The sequence below is a fragment of the Strigops habroptila genome, chromosome 2, assembly GCF_004027225.2.
Source record: "Strigops habroptila isolate Jane chromosome 2, bStrHab1.2.pri, whole genome shotgun sequence".
NCBI classification, from domain to species: domain Eukaryota; kingdom Metazoa; phylum Chordata; class Aves; order Psittaciformes; family Psittacidae; genus Strigops; species Strigops habroptila.
Genome location: NC_044278.2, coordinates 85,317,877 through 85,343,583, shown reverse-complemented (window position 1 = coordinate 85,343,583; position 25,707 = coordinate 85,317,877). Strand labels below are relative to the sequence as shown.

The following is a 25,707-nucleotide window of genomic DNA, read 5'->3' as shown; positions in this document are numbered from 1 at the left end:
CATAATTTTTTGATTTATCACAAACCTTCTGTCTGCTCTGTCCTCTAAGTCATTTGTCACACTCCTCAAGGTCACAGGGCAGTCTCAGTGGGAAAGCATGTGTGTTGATAGATGGGTACTGTGATGCCTATGTCTACCAGGGCTGCTAAATGAGCTTCTCTCCCCTCTCCCCATGCTCTCTTGCCTCCAAGCAATGATGTGATTGAAAGAGGGAGGGGGTGGAAGGAAGGGCGGGAGGGGACACCCTAAAGGGAAAAAAAAATTGTGGTCATGAATTCAGTTAAGAAGGTTCATAAGGCAGTATTATCCCTGGTCATTGAACTATCTTGTGTTGCTAATCCCTGACCACTTGCTAGGTAACAAAAAGGACATATTTACCCTAGAAAAAATAAGATACAATAAGTTTGAGAGGAGTCAGAGAACAAAAGACAGAGAGAGAGAGAGAGACAGTGCACAGGAGCAAGAAAGAGAATAAGAATACAAAGGGATGAGCGAGATAGGGAGTGAGCATAAGGTAAAGAGTGCACACAAGAGAAAGTGAGAAAGTGAGAGTGGGCATGGGAGGGTGCATGTGAGAGAGAAAGAGGAAGAGAAAGCCAGAGAAAGTGAACAAGAAAGTGAGTGTGCAAGAATGAGCAAGCAAGACACTGAGTGAGGAAAGCACATGCAAGACAGCACATGAAAGTCTGCTTGAGTGTGCTTGAGAAAGTGAGAGTGAGAGCGAGCAAGCATGTGAGCATATAACATCGCATGCAACAGGTGTGACAGGAATAGTGCAGAGCAACATGTGAAAGAAAGTGAGACTGAGAGCAAATAAGAGCACAAGGAAGACAAAGGAAAATAAATGAGGAGAAACCAAACATGGAAAATCCCTTCCTGAAAAAGACACAGAAACTTCCCTCTGCGGCTTATTACTATTTACAATGTTATTCAGAAAAAAAAGCATTTTAGTGTTTCTGGTAACTGCATTCCTAATATATATCTATTAACTACACTGAAAATACATATGATTTTGAAATGGACGCTGGCTATATCTGATGTATTAGATGAAAATCTGTGCTTCTCTGAACAACTTCCTGTTCATATCTTTGAAACTCATAGACATGCCAACAAATTGATTGTATCTGCAGCATCCAGAGGCACCATTTTAATTTCCGAGAAAGAAGAAATCTGAAAGTTTATGACTGTGGTAGACATCAGTGGTTTGTGGATTATCATAATATCTCCAATAAAAAGATGCAAGATTAAAACAAAACTAGCTACTATAAGAATGCTAAACAAACCAACCAACCAACTAACCAACCAACCAGATTTTGTACTGATGTATTTGTTTTTCCTAAGTATGGCTAATAGCCAGTATCTAGAAGGATGTCTTTCTGCTGCCTTTCAGTCACATCAGCAGTAAAGAAACTGTTTTGGTGGTAGAAACAGAACGAAAGGAACTGTCATACTCCTTTCACCTCACTGGTTTGTCATTTATACAGTATAACAAAGCTAAAAATTCGCAACCTCCTCTTTTTGCCACACTGCTCATGCTCTCATGCAACAAGACTATTAAACACATTAACCTTAAAAGGCTGTTCTAAGTCATCTTTTTATGACTAGAAGGTTGTATTCATCTTCTGGGCCCAACTCTGCATAAACCTTAAGGCTAGCTTGTTGGGTTTTTTTGATTTAGTTAACATTCCCAGCTTCTAAGTTTGTTCAATATCAAACACATTCTCAGTTCACAAGATATGTGAAGGTATACCTCTGAAGAACCTATGAATATTGTCTTGGCTTCTGCATAAACCAAATAAAAGTGAAACATATCATTATCTCCTGTACAAGAATTACCCATTAAGAACAATAAGTCTAATTTTATGTTGTTGATACAGCACAGTGTGCAAAGGTTCAGCTGTGGCCATCCATGCACAAGCCACAAAATTGCATTATATCAACAACTGAAAAATAGATGAATATAAAACAATTTTCCCACAGAAAAGAAAAAAAAATAGCCATAGCAAAAATAATTAGATGCAAAATTAGTCTACTTTCAGTGAACTAGACCAGTAACATAGAGATACAAAAAAAAATCCCCTCTACAAAAACACCAATTTTCTGTGCAAGGGCAAACTCCAACAATTCAGAACACAGGAAGTAGTAGTAGTATGATAGTACATGCAGACCTCTAAATCTTACTACTAAATCTGAAAAATACATAAAATTAAGCATTTTCCAAATCTCAAGTTGCACAATGAACACTTAAATCCATTATGAACAGATACTGATATAAGATTTACTAATAAAGTTATTAAGGTGAGTGATCATTTACACAGAACAGACGTCAAAACCTAAACACTCAATACCACTAATCTTGTACAATTTTAAAAAGTACTGGTGGGAGAAATATAAACAGCCACTCACTTGTAAATGGTATTCTGCATTCTTTAAAAATTAAAAAACATAACAAAATACCAGAAATAATGGACAAACTATTTAGAGTTAAATTTAAACACTTGAATTATTTATTTTTTTTACTGAGCAAAATCACTTTCACTAAAAATGTATTACTCATTTGTCATTAGATTGTTATAACATCTGAAAGATAAACTTCAGGTTATGTGGGCACATCAAATATTTATGAAGACTATCTAAAGTTTTCAGTATGATAATTGGGATTACCTTACAAGTCAGGAGCAAAAATAAAATGTCACCATAAGACATTGCATGTCTCTGTAAATATGGTACAAGAGACATTATAAACACATGAATAAAAATTATAGGAGCAGTCCTGCTACAAAGTAGAGTAAGAATCAGTATTTTTTTGATTGACAAAGTCCCTGACGTATAAGTTCACCTTCTCTCTTCTCTAAGCATTTTGGTTTGGTTTTATACATACGTATAAATACAGAAAATAATCTTTGATATATATACTAAGTCTATGAGTTACTTTTTTTGGGCCAACTAAAGATGTGCATGATAAGAGGTAATAGCAAGCATGGTAGTAAATGTAAAAACAAAGTATTGATGATGTGTATAAGCATATGTGTGGTTTCTTTGCTGTAACAATAGAAACATTTGCTTTGGGAAATTTTTGGCTACTGACTACAGCACACTGTTAGCTATTTTATCTATATGTCAGTAGAGAAAAGAGAAGTTGCCTGTAGTAAACCCCATAGGTAATCAGCAGTAAAAAGAGAAAACCTTACAACGAATTAGTTTGCAGGAACATCCCAAATCTCAATGCTATCACTATCTAATCCACTCAATTGTAAAATTATACCAGAAGCTTTTTACAAGCAAGTTTTCCCAGGCAAGCTAACACTCCTTTGCATAGGACAGATATATTGCAAGCAAAATATTTGTCTTAATCTTTCTGCTTCTAGAAAACATAGAGGAAAATCAATTGATGCTGTAATAACCTTTTTTTTTTTTTTTTTTTTTTTTTTTTTTTTTAAGCACAGCATTAAAACATGTTTAGTTTGAGTTCTGGGGAAGGGAATGTTGCTCTCAACCTTATTTCACTTATTTAATCTAAACTATTGTTTTACCTTCCAAATGAGATCAACTTTTTGAAAAGTTGCAAACTCACTTCAATCTGAAAAATTAATTGCAAAACATGCACTCTGTTGGCCCTCTCAAGTTACATTATAAAACAATTAGTAAATTTAAAACTGATAGTTTATCATCCCAAAAGATTCAAGTCTGGTCTCACTCTCTCCTTTAAAAAATGGACTACTAGAAAATAAAACTTCATGGGAACTAACAAAAATACATTAGTTAAAATGCCACTGTTTCAAATGAATTTTCTACATCCTTAAATCTGCACCTTTACTTCTGTACTATCTAGTTAACATTCAACTAAGCGAGACATGTCTTCAAAAGTGTCAATAGGCTACACATTACAAGCTTGAATAAGAAAGTTACAACAGGGTATTTTTCCACTTAGAGTTTCTGCACCAGGAAGGGTATTTGTTTTGAAAAGCAGTAGGATCACTTTTTCAGACTTTCTTATTCCTCATTCGTAATCACTCAGAGCACTTTTTATTTTTATCCCTCAGTCTGTCTCTAAAGCCATCAGATCTATAGCACCTCAATAAATTAGTCAGGCCTATGCTGCTCCCCATCTTGTTCACTTGTGGGACTTCTTGGCACCAATCCCCATTACTATCCACAGACATGCACACAACCTATAGAAATCGCAAACGTTTGTATGTTAAATCCTCCAGCCTGCATTAATCACAAGAGCATACAGCTCCAGTTGCCTTACAGAACTCTCATGGGGCAGTCATGGTCTCTTCCTCTCACTCCTCCTCTTGTTCCATGACTAACCTATGTTCCCATTTTATAAATTTCGATTCCTGTCTTCCCACTTCTCCATTCCAGTTGTTTGTTATAGCTCAAGATGGCTTCCGTGCAAGATACTGGAGCTGTCACTTGTTCTAAATCCTCCTCCTCCACCTCTTACCCTCCCCCTCCATGCTCAATTCATTCCATGAACAGCTGCATCACAGCTGTCAGGGTGAGCAGCAAAGATGTCCTTTTCCAGTAAGACTGTGCCTGTGGCACACAGAGTTCTTTCGAACAGCTAATTAGCAGGAGATAGGCCACAGCAAGGTTTGGTGCTGTCCATCAAGTCTGCTGCCAATGTCAACACCATCAGCTCAGCTGTCATGTTTGGTTCCTCATTTAGGGGGGCTGGCAAAGCCTCTTTTCATGGCTAAGGAAAGATGGTGGAGTATGGGTAGTAGAAAGTGGAGGGTCAGGCTCTGCCAGTGTTTCATACCTATTAACACCCTTTCTATGCATATGCTTTGTCTCTTCTAGTTAGCTCCTTTACTAACAGTTCACAATTGTGTTAGCAAAACAAGACACAAAATGCAAAGGTGGGATAGACTAATTTATTTGTAGAAAGAGAGGCTAATACACCTGTAATTGGCATTATATTTGTGATCACATTTTTTGGAAACTATCCTACAAGACTATTAATCTCCCTTCCCCCAAAATCGTATTTCCAGTAAATAACAACTAAGAGCATACAAATTTTTTTTTTAACTTCCCCGGCAAAGTTTACTGAGTATACACTGAGGACTACAAGCACATGTAATTAATTAGCTGAAGCCGAAGTCCAGTCAAAATGACAAGCTGTGGGCTGCAGGAGCATTTTTTTAAGAAGACAAAAATGTAGACGGGAACAAGAAAAGAAAGTAAATCTTTGATTATGTCACTGTAAAGCATAAGGTTCTGGGATGTCCATGGGGAGCTGCCTTATTTAATTTCAATGGGTTTTAGACATTTGAACTGCCAGAGGTAAAGCATAATATTTAGCTATGGCCATTAGTGCGGGCCTGGTGCTGTCACATAGGGAAGATGCAATCTGAACACAGCCATTATGACAAATACTAAAATATAGTACAGTTTAGAACTGTAAAATAATTTAGAACTTGGGAAATCATCTACTCTAACCAGTCAAAGCAGAGACTAAATTCAGAGCAAGACCAGGTTGCTCAGGGCTTTGTCTAGTCAAGTGTTGGGAATCTCCAAGGATGAAGATTCTCCATTGCCAGTTTTAGCTTCGTGCAGCTGAGTACAAAATGCCTCTTCTTTCAAGTCACACCTGGGAAAAGAATACGCCTGTGGCATGCAGAGTTTTTTTCAAACCCTCACTATCTGTGAAGTCCTTTTATTAACAAAACAGGCATAGCTGTTGCCCAAGTTCATGTGAGAAAGGGACATCTTTATCACAGACTTCTGAAAACTGTGCTAAGTCTATGTGTTTTCAATGCAACATTTACAGAAAAAAAATAAATATCCAGAATATCAAAAAGATCAAGGTCCTACTTCAGTAGAGCATATACCCTGCTCCAAATAGGTTTTCTCATTGCAGCAATTTTGTTAAACTCTTTTCCCCCATTTGTTTCTTAATCACTTTTTTATTTCAGAGTAAATATTTGAAAGCAGCAAATCTCAGGTTTGGAATTGGCAGCTATGGAACCCAACTGTTGTGATAAATAAGCTTCCCATTTACTTCTCTCCTTTGATTTTATTACTCATTTTTCATTTGATACAGTTACCTGAAGAAAGAGCAACTACCTTCATTTTCACTTGAATTATTTGCCTAGCACAGTTTAAGATTAGCTCCTCAAATGCCAATATCCAGTGTATGGCACAAGTACACAATTTTTAGCAAAGAAAAATTGGACTGGGTTGAACAGGAGAATATCAAAATAGAACTATTAAAAAATATGTTTTGTATTAAAAAATATGGATTCAGCAGAACTACCAATTAAAGAGTTTAATTTCCTCATGGCTATAATTGCTCACTGACAAAATTAACATTGGCTTTCAGAATATTTTGTGTGATGCCATACTGAAATTAAAAAAAAAAGGAAAAAAAAAAAAAAAGACAAAGGATTAAAATAAAGTAGGTTAAATTCCCTTATCTCCCAGAAATATTTTTCACTTGTTTGAGTCTTCTACTTTTAATCAGCCAACTGACTTCAATCAGTCAACTTGGCTGTGTCTTCAGTTACCCTGTTCTGGTTGGTGGGATTTTTTTGTTTGTTTTAAATTAGAAGAAATAGCTACTTGAATAGAAGTAATTAAGTTTTATGCTTATTACTGAGAGGTAATTGGAATGTGGTTATCATCCAGTTTCATGAACATACAAGCATATACTTAATTTCCTCAACATTTGACTTACATTTTCACACAAAATACAGAAAAAATATTTCTATCTTTCCATCAAAATGATTTTCATTTAAACTTTTTTTTAACCTCCTTATTTTCAAAACTCTCTCCCAGGCATCTGCACCCAGGAATTTCATGCTTGCCCTTTCTGCCAAATTTATGAAGGTAAAGCTTGAAATTCTCACTCATTAAAATCTCTTTCCATCAATCCTTCAAACCTTGAGAACTTTGATTTCCATCTGACATTGATTTTCTTGATTTTATCCCTACAAGGAAAATGTCTTATCAGAGACACTCATACACTGCACAGTGGATGACTTGGTAAAACTGCTTTCCCTGAAGCATCAAAGACAGTGACAAGGAACAGCTACTTCCATTGAAACACAGCCTAATGTGACTTCCAGTGGGATTTTAATTAAGATCACTGCCTTTGGGAAAAGTGGAGTATTTTACCTAACGTTACTCACTTTGAGTTCAAAATGTTTGCCTAACATGGACAGTATAAAATTGTTCTATATTTTGTCTTTTATTTCAACACAGTTATCAAATAGCCGATTTAAAAGCTTTGTCAAAAAAACCCTAATGGTATGATGTTACATACTCTCAGGATATACTGCTCAGTTGTTATTCATAAAAGTACCTCAGAAAACAAATGAAGTGCATGTATTTTACCTCCCAGATGAAAATTAACAATTCAGAAATACAGAAATAGCAGAGAAACAACTATTTTACTTCAGCTGTCAGCTGAATTTAGTGAAACGTAACGTAAGATTTCGTATGTCTAAATGCACAGAAAAACAAAACAAGAAAATGAAGTCTTTTTCCACATGTAAATGTAGAATGGAAGTCCATCCAGATCCACAGAATACAAAACTAAAATAGAGCCCCTGATCCGTCAGGCACTTAAACCACAGATTAAAAAGGTTAAAAAAAAACCAGAGAAACAAAAATCTCTACACAAACAAATATAGGTGATACATACATAATATGTTTGTCCTGACCTTCTAGGTCTTCCAGGGGTCTGTTTTGTTCTTATTGAAGGCCACCTAATAGGCTAGATCAACTATTGGCCAAAGTTCTGCCTTGCCATTCTTACGTATGCTAATAGATCAATCAAAAGAGATGGATACCAAGATTAATTAAGTTATTTTAGTTAACATAAATTTTCATGCTTTCATTGATATCTTCAATGATAAAGAATGTGTTGTGATGGGGAAAACTAAAATATTTGCTCATCATATTTCTAAAGTGCCTTTTTAAAATTCAACAGAATGAGGTAGCAGTTATGGAAGAAGCACTACAACTGTGTTTTTGAATCTTCTGAAAATACAAAGATTGTGGCAACTGCCAGAGGACACAGGCTGAACCAAGGAACAATTACTGGAAAACCAAAAATACGATTGTTCTGACAAAAAGAGGAGTGAGGAGAATAGATACATAATGTATTCTGTGAAGCGAAGAGAAGAAGAGGAAGCTTTAGAAATGGCCATTAAATAAAAAAAAGAATCCCACTTAAAGGGTGTGAGGGGAGTAGAATAGTATTTTTTCCCCATTTTCCAACCAGTTTTACACTGCATTCAAATTCTATTTGTTCGCAGATGTAAAGAGAACTACATTAATTTTCACATACCTTTAAGCTTCCTGAAAATAAACATTATTCTATAAATCTGCAAGGATTTCTATTTTTGAATACTTGTGATTCACCCAGCTACTACAGTGATGTGATCCCTAATTAAAAGTACATTCTTAGATAAAGAACAGACCACTTGACATTACAAAAAGAATTAAAGCACTTCTGGAGTTCACAGGATGAATTCTGAACCCTTTTGATGTTGGATTTTTAATTTTATGATCTCCACACTTTGTTTGACTCTCCTGATTATGCCCCATTATGGCAAACATTTACATAAGTGCTTAAACTTACATAGAGCTCCCACTCAGCTTATAATGATCTAGTTTCAGTTCCTCTGAATTGTGTCTCCTATTTCTTCCAATCGTAAGGAATTGATTTAGCCCCCTTCAAACACAGAAGAAATTGTCGTTCATAGAAAGATTCACTGTGTTGAGGCTGTAAAATGTGTGCTGGTCTCCTAGCAAACTGTATGTGCAGCTACTGAGGTCCTGTCCTTTGAGAGAAATGAGATACAGCCAAATGTTCTCCAAACTGGAAGTATCCCATGTATATAAATTTAGACAGTGTCATCTATTTCACTGGCAAAACTGGTACGGTGATTTTTTAATTATTTTTTTTTCCCCGAGAAAATCTCTAAGTCGTGTTTCTGAATAGTGATTCAAGGAAATGGAATTCAAAATGAATTCTTAACTCAGACTGGTGGTAATTAATCATGATCATCAGACTCCTTGTTTATCTGGTTGAGATAAATAAAAATTAAATTTTTTTTTATTACAAAATTCATTTTGTTAAAAGTTTGTACAAAACAGAAGATCAATGCAATGTTTTCTTTAAAAAAATGAAAAAGAAAACCCTTCATGGAAGTAATTAGTTTAAAATAAAAGAACAACAATAAACATTCACACTTTTTTTCTAAGGCATGGTGTTTAATGATACATACTCAACTGCAAAGTAATAAGAACTCAATATTCAAAAGATGAAATATTTAATCTGTAATTACTATTGCCTAGATGCCATATCAGCAAAAGGCAAATATCCTGTAACAGTTTTATTAAATATTAACAGTATATTAAATAGAAGACTTGTATAACTTTGAGTTGGAAAGAAAATGAAAAGGAAACATATTTTTACTGGTCATTATTGCAAAACCTTATATTTTATTACAGGACAGATCTCCTTAGAAATCCATTTTTTTATACTTTATTCACTATGTAAGCGTGTAAGAGAAGCAAACAGTGTCATCAATTAAAATAGGATCTCTATGTATATTTCCATAAATGGCAAGGCAACAAACTCAGTTTGAAGGTTTCTAACTCACACTTTAAGATATTATACTGTGTTCATATGCTGTTCCATACTGGTTTTTATTTTAGCATGCAGTAGAACCTGTTGCCAAATAGGGTTTGCTGAGAAGAATATTTAATAATGTAGTAAAGGGGGATAAGACAACTGCACTAACGTAATGTTGTACAAAGGTGAGAAAATACAAGAAAAGACTAACTTCTGAGAGGCAGAGGAATTTTTTTCAAATTTTCAGAGAAAGTATGTGCATGTGCATGTGTGGCTTATAATCTGTATTTCATAGAGTGTACTTCAGGTTTTGAGTAAACAGAAACAGATCTTAATTTTTCTGGAAATTCTAAACTAGTGAGCATTTAACACACTTATACTAATCAAACAGAAAATACACACAAAAAGAAGTCCTTTTGTGTTTTCTATCAGTCGAGCTGCAAGACTGGTCTACCCAAGCTGCCAAAGGATGAGGGGTGAGAATATTTCAGCTCAAAATGAACCAAACATTGCCATAGCTAAACTGATAGCTACTTGATCAGGCATGCATGTATATGCTGCAACCATATTGTTGGACTGAGGTATAAGATCAACCTGAGATACCACCCTTGGTGTATGGGCTGTTTATTTATTCTTCCTCCAACATGAGACGGAGTGGGGAAGGCTAATCTATACTCAAACTGTGTCCCTCATACTCCTGTAACTGCAATGGTAACAGACAAACCCAATCCCCAAATTAATCTATAATGTATTTTTCATCCCATTCCTTTGCTGCCATTGCTGAGATCACCATGGTGATCTGTATGATCTGTGTAATGCCCAGTTAAGCATTTCTAAAAAATCCTAGTTACAGAGATATAAACTACTTTTGGACATGTATGCGTAGATGAACTCCGGAAGCTCAAATTAGTCCAGGGGAGTCAGAACTCATATTACTTTCAGGTTTGTGCTGGATATTTTTATCTCCAGGTTTCCAGCCTTTCATGTTTGAATGTCTTTTGTGGACCAAAAGAGCTGCATAAAAGAAAAACTTTTTGTGGTAAGACATGTTTATAAGCATAAAAAAACCTGAAAATGCCAAATGATAAACTAAGACTGAACTACTTGATTAAATTAAAGGAAGTGAAAAAAATTGAAAAGTTAAATTAATCTGTATATTCTGAAATTCCAAGCCTGCTGACACAGACTCTCTTTACAGTTGGATTATGGTGGTTTACACTGACACTATTGCCACACTAAATTTGAAACTTAGAGGTTTGTCACAACACATTTGAAGTTGTGGAAATTATAGGTAAGAATGACCTTGCTCTGACACCTTTATGGATTAAGTAACACATTACATTAGTAGTTTCTCCAATAAGAAAAAAAGCTAAATAGAGATACCTCCATCTTCATAGAATCATAGAATGCTTTGATTTGGAAGGGACCTTAAATATAATCTAGTTCCACTCCCCTGCCATGGGCAGGGACACCTTCCACTAGACCAGGTTGCTCAAAAATCCCACCCAATCTGGCCTTGAACACTTCCAGGAATGGGGAAGCCACAACTTCTTTGGTCAACCTGTTCCAATGTCTTACTACCCTCATAGTGAAGATTTTTTTTTCCTAATATCTAATCTAAAACTACACTTTTTCAGTTTAAAGCCATTCCCCTTTGTCCTATCTTGTGTTAAATAAGTAAACTTTGACTGAGATTTGGGAAGCACTTGGAATTCAAGGATAAGTCTTTAATGAAATGACATAAGAACACCAAGAAAGGGTAACAGTAATATTTTATGAGATAACTGATTTTGTTACTACTGGCAAATCTGCTAATGTTGGGAGGTCTTATGAAAGACCTATACTGCATGTGCCAATAAACTGTACAGTCTAAATAAACATTTAAAATTATTGTGTAAATGAAGACTATCCCATTCCTTCAATGACAAGTACTGTGAGCCCAATGTGTTTGTTGATCATGTAATGTGGAGCTGGCCTGGACATGTTCAGTGGTCATTTGTCAGAGTGTTCGGGAAATCAGATTACTGAGCTAAATAGAAAAACAAAACAAACAAAAAAACCTAAAACCTGAATAAAGTGGAAATAAAATAAAAAAGCACTAACCTACCTCTGCAAGAAATTTCCAACTATGGAATCTAATAAATCTAAATCTAGTTTAATCAGTACCTAGAACTGTTTGCCTGAAAAGCAGTATTTCTGCAGCATGTTTTCAGGACGATTTTACCCCATGGCAGTAATGTAAAATATTTTTCCCTTGTTTAGTTTTATATAACCAGTATGAATAAAGTAATAGTGTACAGAAACATCATTAAAAAAAAAAATCTCAAGCACACACACAAACACAAAAAATAAAAAATCTGCAAAAAACTGATGGTTGAAAATGGCAGGAAACTTAATGAGGAAACAGCAACATAAAAGAGAACACTCCAAGTGATCAAGGTGAAAGTCAGTGACACAAACATGAAGACTCCCTAGAAAAATATCTCATAATATCTTTTTCTAGTTTTCTGTGAATGAGAAATTATCACATTGGGATTTCATGCACAGTTGTGAGAAAAATATTGTCAACTTAGCTAGGCTGAGTTGTACCACATTTGATTGCCAAATGATTGGGAAAAACTAGTCAGCTACTCACAGCTCAAGGTGATTATCAATAACGAGCTTCACTGCAGAAAAAAATAACATCAAGTGCTCCAGATAAAGCAAGCCACAGAAATCACTGAGCATATCTGTAAGTCAGAAAGCCTTACAATTTTACACAAGAAAGCTGAATTGTTCATAAAAGCTCAGCTTTAGATTATGGATCTCTGTTAGAGTTCTGCCTAGTCCTTCCTGCATTACTATATACTGACTATGCACAAATTCTTCACTGCCAAATATCTAGGAAATCATGTACCTTTAAAACAGTCCAACTAGATTATTGTTATTTACCATATACAGTGCTATATGTTGCAATTCTTGCACTAGTACAAAATGTTACTGCCTGATTCCCAAGAAAATGAGTGAATACATAAACCCAAACATCTCACATATTCTGTTCCTTCCTATTTCTATCTTGCTGAAAAGGCAAGGCTTTGTTCTCCATCCAAAACCTATCAGCATTTGATGACCTATTTACATCAGTTACTGACTTCTATTCAGATGGCAGCAATCTTTAAACCCACAAATAATATGAATCTCAAAAATATGAGAGATAATATATAGTTGGGTCATGGCCTGTCACAACAGGCAGGACACAAGGCCAAGATGACAGTTTTGACCCTACAGTAGTCCAAATTATTGGCAGACAAGAACTCAACATGCATCAACAGAAGTGTGACTCAGCATTGAAGAGAACACAGTTAGGACTTATATCCTCCCCACTAGTTTATGGCAAACTTATAAACAATTCCTATTCTCAGTTAACAACTGCAGCAAAGACTTTGGAGACCGAAAGAAAGGACACCATAAAAATCCCTTCTCATTTAGAATGAATAAGCCCGTGCCAGACACAGATCAAATTTCTCCTAAAATGGTATCTTGATCACCAGTCTACCTACTTTTTGTCAGTCTTCATGGGTTTTGCAGCATTTTTTTCTTGTGATAGAGAATTTTTAACAATAGCTACAATAATGTAAGAATACTCCATAATGATAAATACACTCAAAAATTATTTACCAGCTTCAGTAGGGTTTGCTTTGCATTAAAGGTCACTGAATAGGACCCTTAGGTTCTACTTTGTCACCAGTCAAGTGTGCTTTTACAGCATTATTATAAAACTAAATGTTTTCTTTTGAAATGCTGCTGCTTTTCTATCTTGTGAGAGACAGAATGAATTCAGAGGCCTCAATAGTACAAGCAAGTATTCTTGCCTGTTACAACTGCTCATTTTCCTGAAGACCATGTAATTTCTCTGAAGGATCTGCTTAAATTGTAACAAACAGTATTTCTGAAAAGTCACAATAAAACATGAGGTTTTAAAATACCATTAGACAGTGCTGGAAACTTGTCAGATCCCACACAATTCATTCCCCTATCCAATGACGCATGATATTTGGCACATAATGTACTTCTGCTTTTTGTTTGCAAAAGGGAGATATTTTTCTCTCCCATGCTTCTGACCTTTATTCTTATTATCAAATACTCTTTCCAGTTTCATTGAATTATGCAAAACTACCCCTTGTGAGTAATGTCAGAAGGATTTTGTCTGTCTCTTGGAATGAGATATTTGACAGTTTATGCAGTCAGCTTGTGTTTCCAAACTCTCCTTAAATAAGAAAATATAGTATGCAAAACCAGAAAAAAAAATTATAGAGCTCTATGGTTTGTATCTCAGGATTAACTATTATATCTAATAAGTAATTCAAAATAGCTTAATACAAAGAACTGTTTCTCTAACCAAATTCAGAGATTTCCTTGTCAGCACCGGAACTGAGCATTTCTGGGAGAAAAAGATGTTGATAGTGATTGAAAGAAAAGTAGAATAGCTTGAATTTGATTGCACTTAATGATCCTTGCTACCACTTTTCTGCAAGCGTTTACTCAACTTTGAAATTCATTGTTATTTTAAGATCACTAATTAGTTTCCTTATAAAAAAAAAGTCTTTCAAGCCAGGAAGGCATTTCTTTAATTTTAATTATGTAATGACTATTTTCAATGATTGGCAAAAGTTTTTCCAAGTGCTATATTCAATCTGTATTCAATCAGGGACAATCTGTACTGCCTACCTCATCTATATACCTATAGCATTACCTCATCTCACTAACTTTTACAGCAGCTACATGTTATCTTTTGAGATTTTAGGATGTAATTTCCTGTGAATGACAGAAGCTGATAACAGCCCAAGTTATGAAATTGAGAATGATATTCACTTACTTTTTAGAATATTGAAAACACATTCTACATCAATTACACTAATAATTGAACATTTTTGTTTAAGAAGAACTTCAGTGCCACTAGCCTGCTGGAAAGCAATAGCAGTGTATGTTGTTATTTAGTTGCTCCACCTATCCTTCTTACAAGATCAACATTGTTCACAAAAGACCAGTAGAACCATTGTAAAATGTGTTTGGTATAATTAAGGAGGCAGAAGTCTTATATTTATGCTGCAGGACTCATTAAACTACCAACAGGTATTAGAACTGAGTTAGCACTGTCTCAGCTACACAAGTTATTCCTCACTAAACCATGTTTTATTTATTTATTTGCTTCAAGCACCACTGATTTCTACTCACTCATTAAGAACTCCATGGTCTAAATTTAAGAGCCCTGCAGGAAATGTATTTCTTCCTTTGGTGAAGAAACAGAGTTTAAAGAACATTGGGTGGAGTGAATAGGTAAGGAATATACCTCAAGTTCCCTTCTAAAACAAAGTGGGAAATCTCTTCAAAATTAAATTGACATCAAAATAGAGCTTTCTTTTGTGGGAGGAGGAAGTGAATCAAATAACCATTTATGTATGTTTATATATAAATATATACATGCACACACACCACCCCATATGTATATGTTTATATAGTTTTACACCTGAAAAGGATCTTACTAACATTAATAGTCAACTTTCTCCTGCAAATCACATAACTGACCTTTAAATTTTTGCAGGACTGAAACCTTAAGATGGAAGACTGTGATTTCCATTTTGGTTATGTAATAACTTTTGTCAGTAACAATTCTTACAAAGTTCCCAGGTTATGTGTTTATCTGTAAAAAGATATGGACTCTCATCCACTACGCCTGATGCGCACTCAGCCAAGTTTGGTTCATGTTAAATACTCTTGGAATACATCCCAACCAATCTCAGTAAGCACACAATTACTAAGACAAAGACTGAAGTATACCACGAAAGGCTATTGGACCATAACACTAAATAAACAAATATAAGTAAACATGCTCTGACTTACATCGTTGCAAATATCACAGCATAATAATAGCCCAAGAGGCAGAATATTTTCAAAGCTGTAATTTATTTTTAGTATCATATACTAGAAGTGTTACATATCTGCACGTATGGTCTGTAGAATGTTGTCTTATTAAGAATTGTTATCAATGCCTTGTAGATCAGAGAAGCATTAAGTATGCACAAACACGTCTATAAATCCTTAAGGCTATGAGATTATTATTGGGTAGAAGGCAAAAAAAAATTCCTGCAATTATGTAAAACACGATGATTTAAGGAAGCTGTCAGGTGGTCTACTGAATGTTTCAAGAATTGCTAGGTGTACAGGAACAAACTCACAGTGTTTGTTGGCAGTGAGTTCCCTTTTTTTTTTTGTAGTAGCAAGTTTGTTATTTCACACTCTGGAAAGATGCTTAACACTGTGCTAAAACGAGCATTCAAGGTTTTCTTAAAGCTGGAAAGATAGTCTCAGAAAGAAGATACACTGACAGAAATAGGATGAATCACAGAAGAATAGCATACATTTTCCTTACAATTAAACCTGTCAAACTTGCAACTGTACCTGTTGTCATAAAAACTTACTTATTCCATTATGCAAAATGACTGGTATTTTTAAATAGTGTATCACTAAAGGACATTTAAAAATAAGTAGTATATCTGTTTGGAAAATTATTTGAAAGAATTTATCACCAAAGTGAAGTGAAGCGAAGCAACCAAATGTCAGTCAAAATTTGCCTTTACCTTTTGGCCTAACGCAATTTTACCAGCAGAATCCCACCCCAAATAAATACATTTATTATCATAAACTTGTATAATTAAGTATTGCATAACTTTATACAGTTGTACAAGACTGTATTGCTCCAATGTAAAAGAAAGCAATTTACAAGAGGTGAAAGCAGGAGGGAATTACAAAAGGAGCAATTTAGAAACACTTCTAGAGCACAAAGTGCTGGTGTTAGGAGACCAAAAGTCCACCTAAAACTGACACTTGCAATGGACATCAAGGGCAACAAGAAGAATTGCTCCTACCATGCTAATAGTAAAAGGGTGAACAAGGAAAATGTGGGACTGTTACTAAATAGTGCAGGTTTTTTACTGACAGCAGCCACAAGCAAAGCTGAGGCACTCATTGCTTTCTTTGCCCAAGTCTTCACCAACAAGGGCCTTCAGGCCTCTGGGAAGAGGGACAGTGTTCAGAGTGGAAAGCAACAACCAGCACTAGAGGAGGACTGAGTGAGGGATATTTGTCATAATAAGAATAATTCTATTCCTTTAACTCTGAAATGGTGATAGTAAAACTGAATTGAGACATAAAGATGTCAAATACTGATAATGGCTTTTCCACTGCATTTTGTATTCTAATCAGAATACTTTTAGAACATTTAGCTTCGCAGCATATGTTCATAACTAAACATACCTAAAAATATTAGAGAAAATTACTCTTAAACCAGAGCTATTTTTAATTTTTTTTCAAGTGAGTAAGAAAAGAGAAAAAAAAATCAACTAATTTTACCAGGTAATGCTTTAATTAGAACTGACTCAAGTTCAGCTGTGTTTATTGCACATGTAACAGCCATCACACTGCAGAAATACAAAATAAACCACTATTTCAGTTATCCATTGAAAATCGTCTGACAAAAGTTTACAAATAATACATTAAATGTACAATTACAATTGAATTGTTGGTGATTTAACTAAGAACTTAAGAACAGCACCCTTTCTGAAAGTAACCCAGCAGGTTCCTAGTAAATGATCTGTAATATACAAGTGATACTATTTCAGCTAAAATCCAACAAAGCATTAAGTGTACCAAGGAAAAAAGTGCAGAAAAACAAGTGATTGGAGAATAGTAAGCAAAATTTTGCACTTAGGAAAGCCAATCCTGCATTTCAAAGTCCATCTGCAAAGATTGTTCCCATTCAATTACTGTCCATCTCTCCATCTTACTATATCCAAACTAGACGCAATTTCAAATCATTATTCTGAGAACAGAAGGAATGCAGAAACACTGGTATGGATCACACTTTTCAGATGTCCTGTGCCTGTTTCTCTGGTATAAATGGTTTGTAACTACTATATTTGAATATTACAGCCCTGGTCTAACCAAGTTGCTATGGATATGCATTTAAGAAAAATTCTCATCAAAATATACTTTGAACAGTAATGGGATCTGCCTTGCTACTTGCTCACATACAGTTATAGTCTTGCAAAAAAAATTATTTCGTAGAAGGAAAATGCAATGAAAGGTTTCAAATTACAATAAGATAACATGCTGGACTGGCTCTACAGATCTTCATTACAGGCCACTGTGATTTCCTCAACATTATGCTTTAAATAAGCTGAGACAAGAAATGTAGGCATTTGTAACTTTAGAATCAGATGAATATAAATGCCATTTTGGTCCAAAGACTGCCTTAGGAATAATACGTCAGATATTTTCATTAATAGCTAAAAGAATTCATTCCATTTGCTGCTACGTAGACTGACTCTACTAAAGAACTGAAGCATTATAAGTATAGTGAACATACCATTCACATTGTACAATTTTATGAACTTATCTTTACACTTCAGAATTAACTCCTTTTACATATTTAATATGAAATATGACTTTACTGCAATGCTAAAAAAAAAAAAAACAACCTCCTGTGCAGTATATTTCAACAGAAATTTACTTCTGAAACAGGTGAAGTACAACACTGTAATACTGGTATCTGATTAAGATAAGTGATTGCCTGTCTAAATATGGAAACTAGCTGTATTTTAGCTGAGAGTTCAAATTTACCTCTCATTATAAAAATTGTAATACAATTTAAATGGAAGATACCTTTCTAAGCACCCACCACTATCCACTCAAAAGCAGATGCATTTCAGCAGCTGTTATATATATGATTGCACATGTAAGCAAACAATTTAAACTACAGTTTTTCTTTAAATAAGTTTAGAAATTTATGGGAAAAGAAAGCTAACAGAAGTATGATTTTCTTTAGTAGATTTTAATAATGTATTCGGGTCTTAAAATTAGAGATGTTCTGAGCACACAAAACCACTCCTCCATTCATTACCTACACAAATACATATGCACACCCACAAAAGTGTTCATTTTAGATTTTAGATAGAGAACATATTCTTTATTTGGATCTTAGGACATGGAGTGTGATAAGATCAGGATAAAGATGACATTTTGAAATAAGGTGATTCATGAACCTGGGTTATAACATTACAATGTAATGAACATTAAAATCATCTTTCTATACTGTCTTAAGCTTTCTTCTCTGCGAACTTAGCAGAACAAACAATTGCAAGCAAGCTTGCATTACAAGGGGGGAAAAGGATACTAAATATGAAGACAGGAAGACATTCAGTGTGACAGAAAAGCTTGGGTCTTTTTGCTAAGATAACTGTTCTTTCCCTCATGTCAATCCACAAAACAGTCTAACCTGCTCTGAAATTTTAAAATCTATGAAGCCCAAAGGGGTACCAAAGCTAAGGTCTATTTCCTCAAGGACAAATAAAATCTGTCTTTAAGATGGAAAGAAAAATGCTACAGTAACTTACAAGTGACATTCATTCTGCATCTGTTCACAGCACAATTCTACTTTTCCTATTCTGCTGACAGAAAAAAATCAAATCCATCAGGTTATTGATAGTCTTCGAGATTTCAGTTCACCACCATTAACAATCTGATAATCATCAACAGAAAATAAAATAACAAGTGTCAAGACACAAAATCAAAGGTATTAAATTAAAATATCAAATTAAAATGTCAGTTATCCCTTGGACAGAGCTCAATAGCTTCTGATTTTCACCAAGTGTGAAGTACCTAATCTTTTAAAATCAAAGTACCAGACACATCTGGAGAAAGCCAGAGTATTTTTCCCAAAAGGAATTATGATCTGCTTGCTGGATTTTTCTCTTTGGTTTTGATTTATTTGATTCAGGAGAAATAAGGAAGTTGTACAATGGATGTATCTTTCACTCTGAACCAAAATCAAGTAGTGAAGCAGTGTCGCATAACACAAAACTCCCCCTCATGCCCCTACTGAGCATGAGGGGGAGTTTTGGGTGAGGAATGAATGCAGAATCATGTCCTCAGGCTTGACTCACCTCTTATTTGGAGCTCCAGTGTAATTGTAGCTGATATAAAAAAGGCCAAAAACCTGTTCCTCCAGCAGTGCTTTGACTGTACACTTTCTTATTCATGCTCTTCAAAATCATATTAATGCCAGTGTATTTTCAAAGGGAGATTGAAATCTTCCTTCAATTCCACCATTCATAGGGTCCTCTCAGATGACCCTGTTCAGTTCTCTTTTAAAAGGAGCAGTAATGGCTGAACAATGCCTTTGATCCTGCCACCATTTTTTTTATATTCTAGCAGTATAGAATTGATATAGTTTCAAGGGCTGCTTTGAGAGTCTTTTTGTTGTTGGGAGCTCAATAATTCCTGCATTTAGGCTGCAGGAGGATCAAACCACAGCAATCTTTCAGGCAAGATTCTTATCTTGATACAGGTACAGTCTAACTCCAGCCACAAACTCATAATAAACTGCAATACTTAGCCTTTCATCTAATTCCCCTATAAAAGCTTGGTATCTCTTAAACAGTATATCCTAAATATATGTGAGCCACATTTCCTTTCATATCCACTGAAAACTGAGCTCACAAACTTAGATGAGGGAATTTTTGAATGAGACATACACCGTATAAGGAAGAATCTATAAATTCAGCCACAGAGAGGAAAAAAAATCTCTTCGAAATCTTTTTTTTTTTGTTTTAGGCACAAAACCTGTACAACCTCTGCCCAGCAATTTTAGAGTCTATTTTTTAAATCCAAGGTCATGTAGCCATAGCAGCTAGTTCATGCTCAGAGGGGTGGTAATCATCCTCTGTTCTTCTCAGCAAGTGCTCTTTGCTGAGGTCAAAAAAATGGGGCAATGTAACACTGGAATCCATTACAAATTAGCATAATGTCGCCACCTCTCTCTGTGACATTAAAATGAGACCAGATGAAGGACAGTGTGGAAAATAATGCAATTACAAGTATCTGGATCCAACAATAGTTCTGAGAATGAGCAAGGAACTCAAACTGCATGTAATGAATCCTTTAACAAACTCCAGCATTCTTTGTCTTGCCTTCTTTCTCTGTTATACCACTAAGCAAAACAAAGCAGAAAAGACAAACTGCAGAAATTCTAGTCAGACACTCACTCCTGAAGGCAGGAAACCTGAACGAAACACCACCACAAGCTTTCACCATGTACAAATACAAAAAGAGAAAGCACACATAAAGGTGAGAACACCACCATCTCAGCACCACAATGCAGCACTGCTGTGAGGCAATCTGTGAAGATGAGATCTCTTTCTGCCTCTACACTGATGTCTAATCAGACTTTAACATTTCTGAAAATTCACCAATAAAAAAAAAAAAGGCCGCAAAACATAAAGGGAAAAGAAACATACAAACCCCAGAAACAAAATGTGTTGTGTTATGTAGTCCAGTAGTTATTTCATCATATTTTTTAATCAGCTTTGCTCAAAAATACTGGGAAGGAACATGCATACAGGTCTTTCCATAGCAGGACAGAGTGAGAAACAGCTCGGCTCCTTTTCAATAAAAATTAGCAACTTCCAATTCTTCCTACATGCTCTAAGCTTTCCAGAAAACAAAACAAAACAAAACTCTACAGAACAATGACAAAACCAAAAAAAACCCAAGCAGAAATAGATAAAAAACTTAAGTCTTCACACATTCTGAAAATATTTTTAATTTTATGTCTTTTCTGAAACATGATAGCTAATTAGTTATTTGATTATCATAATCAGAAACACTAATCATTGCAGTCTTGATGCAAATTCAGTGATTATCCCAAGAGGGTTGCGGTCCAGTAAATGTGTTGACAGGCTATTTGTTATTATAATGGTAATGCATCATGATAACATACAGAAGAAAACAAAAGACAAATACAGATTAATACTATCCATGATACTTCAATACAAGAGAAAATCTAATTTGACCTCCAGGTCAAATTATGTGGTTACTACTCAAGCAAAATTTCTTATAATATCAGTTTTGCATTCAAAGACTGTAGTCTCCTAGAGAATGAAAATACACATCCCACTAAAAATAGTGCCAAGCCACATCGTGATCTCTCTTTTAAATTACACTTCAGTTAATTGAAAAGTTTAAAAGTCTCATTTATTGTTTAGAAGTACAATCAAATATTGCAAGTAAAAATAAAGTATACAAACCAGTGTCTCTCTTTCATAAAGTTTTGTGTCTAAATCCTTCAAACAACAAAAAAATATTTATTCTATATAATCATTATTATACATTTTTACCTTTATATTAAAGTAACTTCCCTTTTGAGAAATACTTAACAGTACCAGACATTTTCTTGTGAAAATTACAATAGAAAACTGACATTAGCTAACTACTTTTCCCCAAGAAGTTGGCAGTTGCAGCCCACTTGAGGATTATTTTTAACTCCATTCCTTCAGCCTGTAATTTCTTATTTCCACTTTCAATTTAACAAACTGAAAGTGGAACTGTGCAGAGATGAAATAGTCAAGGAGTTGCTTTAAAATACTAAATTACTATTTTCTGCTCCATGAGTTGGAACCCTTTTCTCTCCTTCTCATTCATATGCCTTTTTTTTTTTATTATTTTCAGCAGGTAATATTAAATGTCACCCAAGATCTACAAAAATACCAAAGCTATTACTTTCTTTTCCTCTTTCCTCTTCAAGACTAACAGCTGCCAGAATTGTGGCTGTCAAAACTGGCAGCTGGGAAATTTTCCCGTACTTGCCAAAGAGTTGATTTGAGATATGCAATAACACTTCTCCAAAAATTGTCCAAAGGGTCCCAAGAGGCACAACTGAGGTTAGATACTTCCTTTACAACTTTGTGAAGCCACTTATCTTCCAATCTCCAGAAACAGAAAGCAAGAATTCAAGGCAAAAAAATGTAATTTTCACAATGACTTCATAGAGTAGCTGTCTATCACTCTACAGTGTAAACGTAATATGGCTTCCATTGTCTCAGTATGCAAGCAATCTCATATTTCATGTACATATACTCCCACTATGACTACCAAATGCAGAAAAAATATTATTGTATTTTAAGGCTAAGAACTGAGACACAAAAATGCAAAAAAAAAATAAAAATGAAAACTTATACAAAAAATTATAAATTTTATTGATCCATACTATTATTTGTAATGGGAAATGGATCTCACAGAACATCTACTTCCACTAAATAAAATGAAAGAAAAGCCATTTATACTTAACTCATTTGTCAGACATTTGTCAAACTTCAGGAAAACTCCAGGAAAAAAATACCTATTGCTAATTTATTCCACTGGGTTATTGCCTGATAATTTTTATGTCTTTTACTCTAACCTTTAATTTCATAGATTAACCCAAATTTATTCTTCTTTCATTTCAGTAGCCAAGAAAAAGCCATATGATCATTGTCCTGTTTTGCAACAAATTTTTGCATAACAGAGACCTCATATTTTCTCTGGAGTCTTGTCTAGATTAAATAAACAATTCTATCCAACATTTCTTTACAGGTTATGTCTTCAAAACCCCTCATCATTCTTACTCTTCTCTTTTGAACTTTCTTTATCTGCTCAGCTCTTCCTTAAACCATGATGACCAAAACTAAACAACATATCAGATATGGCTCAGAAGCACTGACCTGAATAGTTATTTTCCACATCTTGTACATAGGAATCCTGTTCATATATTCTACAGGATCACATTGTTAATTCATGTTTCATTTCTGACTGACTATGACCTGATTAGCCAGATATTTTCAGCTTGGTGTATTTAATTTCTCCTTTCTGAATGTAAAATTTACCAAAAAACTTTTCTAAATAAAATATAGTTTTAATTTTGCACTAATACATTTTATCTTTATTTCCAGTGTTTTTTCCAATTCTTATGTCTAGTTATGTATAACTTTCCTCCATTTTTATATTATTATTTCTGGTTCAGGTTATCAAAGAGCTTCTGATGCAGTCAAAACAGTATTATACGGTGTTTCCTGTCCCTTTGCACATCTCAAAACAGTTCGCAGCTGTATTTCCACCAGAGTCTGTGTCTCCAGTTCTCAATATACCTCAAGATGATCTTTCCTCAAGGAGCCTATGTATCTGTTCCCTAAATTTGTCAAAGTCCATTGTACACATTCTACTGTTAGACATCTTCCTCTCTGAGAGGAAGAAGAATGAAGGCAGATTCCAACATTTATTCAACATATTATTCAAACATGTTTTAAAATTTGGGTCTTAGGCAGTTGGACAGGGTCAGAACATTTGTCATGCTCATATCATAAACTCAGATCTTCAGAATGTCAGAATGATACTCCCACACCCTATCTCACCAATTCTTAATTTGCAAAAATTTGGCTCTTTTTCAGGAAGTCCATGTGTCACAGAATAACCTTCACCCCTTTCAATACTAATGGCTGAGCATTCAAAAACTGACTAGTGTAAGTACTGGTACTGTATTATCTAAAGGGAAAAACATTTGATAAGTAGACACGGTTGGCATCCTGTTCTGTGACCACCATCCTGAACAAGCTTCACTTGCAATTTGAATTTAGGAGTTCTGGGAAACAAGTATTCATACTTGTTAGCATCTGGGAAAAAACCCCAACATTGTTTTCCTTAAACTACTGAGAACCCAATATATGGAACAAGATGAATACTAATATAATGGAACTCCAGATGACTGACTTGGGTGCCAGACAAACTACAAAGTGTTTTAAAATACAAGCACAACATGAAAGGCAAATTTATCTAAAGAAAAACAAGAAAAATCATAAGTATACTAGAAATCTTGCATTATTAGAAGGCAAATAATTTGTCTTATAAGGTACATTTTCTTGTTACCTACTTCACATTAACTACCTGCAAGTCTGGTCTTACTCCTTTGTGAATGGGAGGAGGGTAAATACATTCCATGGGGTCACTGCACACTCAACTACATGTCACCATAGAGTAGCTGACATCTGGCAACCTAAACCTTGGATCATATTGGAGGAACTGTTTGTGTCAACATGATCTAAACCAGTTCTCCTGGATCCCCAGCATTACTATTAGGATAGCCTGAAAGTATTTTGTATAAAACATTAATTCCCTAGAATTTTTAAAGTTTACAGTGTATTTTGTACACGCCTAAACAAGACTGGAGTGATGAATTTTGCTGTCTAACAAAGGTGGTTTACCTCAGCAAATAATTTCTCACATTACTAACCTTTTTTACAGGAGCTGAGTGACCTCGTATAAACACATTTGCTCTTTCTATCAAAAATTAAAACATGTAGCATGATTTGACAATCCATCATTGTCCTTCCTATGAAATAATAGAAAGAAGGTGCAGATCCAAAATGTATTACATAAATTGTGCATCTTGTCTACACACTACAGACTTCTGAGAACATATGCATTTCTGTAGCTTGCAATTGGACTTTTTACAGATAAGATGTTTCCCACTGGGAAGCAGTTAAAAATAAGGACAGGTAGTTATCCCCACCCCACTGTGACACCAATCCACCAAGAAATCCAAAATGAACTCACAAAGATGGCATCACTTTACAAAACTGAAGATTTTTCTTAAACTTTTCCTTGGAAGCACAGGAATTGGGTCATGTCGCATTTAGTAAAGATGGACATTGAGGGCCTGTAACTATAGGAAAGATGTTGTAATACAAAGTCTTATGATAAGGCAGGATGCATTAATTTGAAATGGGATGGGCTTCAGGGCTTGATATGTTCAAGAGTTTGAACATAATCCCAAGTTGGAAGTATATAAACTTCAATAAGAGCAAGAACAAAGTATCAAACGGGTTCCTACAATCTAAATACTACTTAACAATATGTCAGAACTGCTTTGTAAAAGCCCTGTCTGCATCTGCTCAGAACATTAAATCAAACTAAACATTCAAAACTAGTAAGCAGAAAATTGGGTTTCCAAAACCAATTCCAGTATTTAAATAAGGGGTCATATACAGCATTAAGCAAGATAGGTATCCTACTAATTTCAGTCAATACTAGAAGGATCATGTAGCTCAGTACAGGTGAAAAAATGGACATTATTTATTTTCTATGAGCATGGCTAAAAAGAAAACCACTGAAAAACTATCCCAAAAGATTAATGAAATTGAACAATGGATTTAAAAGGGAAAAAAACACCCACAACAAACAAACTGTGATTTGAATAGACTTTTATG

The 25,707-nt window shown here is 34.8% G+C and overlaps 1 protein-coding gene across 5 annotated transcripts in view; it reads right to left on the bottom strand.

The window, feature by feature from the left end:
* The window catches only part of PCDH9 (protocadherin 9), a 779,374-nt gene that overhangs the window by 493,937 nt on the left and 259,730 nt on the right, over window positions 1-25,707 (bottom strand). The window contains exon 3 of one of the 5 annotated variants that reach the window (XM_030476041.1): window positions 25,117-25,163. The exons of the other annotated variants lie outside the window; for them this stretch is intronic. Within the exon in view, the coding sequence (XP_030331901.1) occupies window positions 25,134-25,163 (30 nt within the window). The 3' untranslated portion in view covers window positions 25,117-25,133. Of the gene's footprint in view, window positions 1-25,116; window positions 25,164-25,707 lie in introns of those variants that run through there. 5 annotated transcript variants of the gene reach the window in all.